This window comes from Colobus angolensis, unplaced genomic scaffold (genome assembly GCF_000951035.1).
Source record: "Colobus angolensis palliatus isolate OR3802 unplaced genomic scaffold, Cang.pa_1.0 Scaffold11, whole genome shotgun sequence".
Taxonomy (NCBI): Eukaryota; Metazoa; Chordata; class Mammalia; order Primates; family Cercopithecidae; genus Colobus; species Colobus angolensis.
The window spans coordinates 5,376,909-5,380,474 of NW_012112030.1; the positions used below are offsets into that span (position 1 = coordinate 5,376,909).

At 35.5% G+C, this 3,566-nt stretch overlaps 1 protein-coding gene across 1 annotated transcript in view; it reads left to right on the forward strand.

Annotated features, from left to right (window-relative positions):
* Window positions 1–2,091: 2,091 nt before the first annotated feature.
* Window positions 2,092–3,566, forward strand: part of LOC105519788 (ovostatin) — a 50,198-nt gene continuing 48,723 nt past the window's right edge. Inside the window, exons 1-2 of the mRNA XM_011953266.1 lie at window positions 2,092–2,275; window positions 2,768–2,924. Of these exons, the coding sequence (XP_011808656.1) occupies window positions 2,202–2,275; window positions 2,768–2,924 (231 nt within the window). The 5' untranslated portion in view covers window positions 2,092–2,201. The remainder of the gene's footprint in view (window positions 2,276–2,767; window positions 2,925–3,566) is intronic.

The following is a 3,566-nucleotide window of genomic DNA, read 5'->3' on the forward strand; positions in this document are numbered from 1 at the left end:
GAATTATGAAAGTTTGAACTGAATCACCAAAGAACAACGAGGATCTATATACCTGGTAGACAGGGAGTCATAGAGAGGTTCTAGACAGAAGATTGAGCCCACAAATACACATGGGAGACGAAAGGGTGTGGCACATTGCTGGTGTTTTCAGGGAAGAAAGCAGAATGTCTGTGGGCAAGCAGTGGGGGCTAAAGCTAGATAAGAACCTTAAGAAACATTCTAAAGAGTTTGGAATTTATCTTCTAAGTAATAGTGGACCATTAAAGGATTTTTAAAGAGGATATGATATAATTAACTTGAATTTTAGGAAAAAACTGTTGGTAAAATAGATTTCTTGCTGTTTTCAGTAAACGGGCAATGTCAGAGGCAGAGCCCAATGAAACCACTTTGTGAAACGTGATAAAGTCACAGCAATCATGAGACTGTTTTCTAAGAGCATCTTATTTAGTCAAAACTCTAAAGACAAAGAAACACAAAATACCTGGCAATAATTTTGGTAAAGGAAAAGAAGAAAATGAAATGCAAAACAAGAAAAAGTAATGCTTCAATAAACTTTCCTACCAGGATACTTGTATATAAAAATACGTCGTATGGAAAATACAACATCAACAATTAGTAATAAAAAATACATGGTAATATTTAATTTTTTTATTGAGAGCTTCCTTAAGCCTTTATTATTTTTGTTCCATTGTAATAACTATATGGAACATTGCCAACCAGAAATTGGTACTGAGTTCTCAAAATAGATTTAGCTCTCAACCAGGAAATAATAGTGAGATATAAATTAATTTACAATAACTGAATTTACTGAAATTAGGTTTAATTTGTTCTTGAAGTTTTCACTCATAGGCATCATAATTTATATCTAGGAAGTGCTGATGCAAGACTTTTGTAAATTAGATGGCACATCTGATGACATGTAAGACACTGGGAGGTGGCTACAATTTAAACATGTCTTAAACTTTAAGAATGACTCAGGAAATACTGACAAAATCTCCTGCAGGGATATATAGTCCCATACTTGGCTTCCCTGACTAGTGAGAACATCTGGGCTCCTAGCACATTGACCTGTACATGGATCTAGCGGACACAACCTATTGACTTTTTCTTCATCTCCTTGGATCATGATGTGGAAGATAATACATCTGGGTGTTTTTCTCTTTCATCTGTCTCTTTCTCTGTCACCAAACGTGTAAGTGATTACACAGTTTATTTTTTCACATGGAAGGCAAATAGAGCTTGGTATTAAAAATTCAGGCTGGGCACAGTGGCTCACGCCTGTAATCCCAGCACTTTGGGAGGCTGAGATGGGTGGATCACCTGAGGTCAGGAGTTCAAGACCAGCCTGGCCAACATAGTGAAACCCCGTCTTCACTAAAAGTACCAAAATTAACCAGGTGTGGTAGCATGAGCCTGTAATCCCAGCTACTCTGGAGGCTGAGGCTGGAGAATCACTTGAATCTGGGAGGGGGAGGTTTCAGTGAACCAAGATCATGCCACTGCACTCCAGCCTTGGCAACAGAGGGAGACTCTGTCCAAAAAAAAAAAAAAATTTAAACATTACATTTTTATTGCAGTGATTTGATTTTAAATAATTTTATCATTTTACAATATAATCCAAAATATGCTCATGGGAATAGTAAATTTCAAATTTGAATGGCACCATCATCTCTGCCTCATAGATATCCAGAATGCTGATTAAGAGCTGTAACAGTGCTATATTTATGTTGAGGAAGAGGTGTCTGACAGCTGCTGGGGAAGGAACTGGACAAATAGTAGGCAAATATAAAACACAATGTGCTGTGCCAGTTTGGGGGCAAAAGCATTGCATAAGAACACTAATGATGTTAACCTTTATAGAACTAATGACGAATTACCTGCTGATTTTTAATTGGGATTTCCTTTTTGACTCTTTAAAATTTAATTCATAGGTCAGCATCTTTCTGTTTCATGCGGATTTAGCCATTTGATGTATTTCTAACATTTAAAAATAACATACTTAAACTCAAAAATTCTTCAGTTAACACAATAATTGCTAAGTAACTAATCATTGACACATTCAATTGTAATGGTCTTGCTTGAATTTTGTAGGCAGTATGTTCTGCTGATTCCTTCTGTTCTACAAGAAGGCTCTTTGGATAAAGCTTGTGCCCAGCTTTTTAATCTCACCGAATCTGTTGTTTTGACGGTCTCCCTCAACTATGGTGAGGTCCAGACCAAAATGTTTGAAGAAAATGTTACTGGAGAAAATTTCTTCAAATGCATCAGCTTTGAGGTAAATGCTTCTTTCTGCTTAATATAGAAAACAATATTACAGGTGAACACCACCCACATAACTGATATTTTAGGGACAAAGATCAGGCTATTTGACTGTATGCGTCAAGTTATTTTAATTTTTAAAAGAATCATATAGTCCTCAGTTTGACATGATGTCAGTACAGTCATAAATGGTAACAAGGGCAAGAGCCAAAACATTTGATTTTATGATAGAAAATTGTTGAAGGGAATAAGATATATAAAAAGATATATATCTTTTGTGCAGAAAAGATATATATCTTGTGCAGAAAAGGGAAGTTTTACGAAAGGCAAAAGAATTCATTTAAATGCTGAGATAAGGAAGTGACAAGGCAAGAGAAATAAACAAGGTTGGTTATTGAAGAAATAAATATGACAAATTAGGAATTAAAACTTTTATTGATACCAACACGCAGTGATAGAGATTTCTTAATGAAAAATCAGTTTCATGGAGTATTTATTTGTTCCCTAGGTCCCTCAGGCCAGATCTGACCCACTGGCGTTTATTACATTTTCTGCGAAAGGAGCCACTCTCAACCTGGAAGAGAGGAGATCTGTGGCAATCAGATCCAGAGAGAACGTGGTCTTTGTACAAACTGATAAACCCATCTACAAACCTGGACAGAAAGGTGAGTGTACCTAAATCAGGTTACTCTCAACTAATGTCACTTATATGATATTTGAATTGATGGTACACAATACAAGCTCAGAAATTTTATTGTATTAAATTTTATTAGAGAACATTCTTAAAAATATAAAATAAAAATATAGATTACATAGCTTAAATGTTAGAGATTTCATTTCCATGAGTCTGGGGTGGGGAGCTTCAGAAAGTGTATTTTTAAAGAGCGCCTTATTCTTATTTTCTAATAATATCCATATTATTCTAATAACATTCTAACCACATATTTGGGAATTTTGAATTTTAGTTTATGCAAACTTACAAGCTTATGGTTGAAATAGAAATAAAACAGTAACAAAGTATGTCATGAACATGAAATGAGATACCCCTAGTGACTAGAGAATTGCCCAAGTAATAGAATGATCAACATGACATTGAATCAAGCTGAAAACCCTCCTCTCTTCTCCTGGGTGCAGAAGGAGTTGATGAATACAGATTACAGCAGTCAAAAGAAAGACATTTCTGATGAGATGAATGGTACATAAAAAAGCACTGAGGTAGAATTAATTAGAAAACCATGCCATAAAATGAGAAGTAGAAGTACTTTGGGAGGCCGAGACGGGCGGATCATGAGGTCAGGAGATCGAGA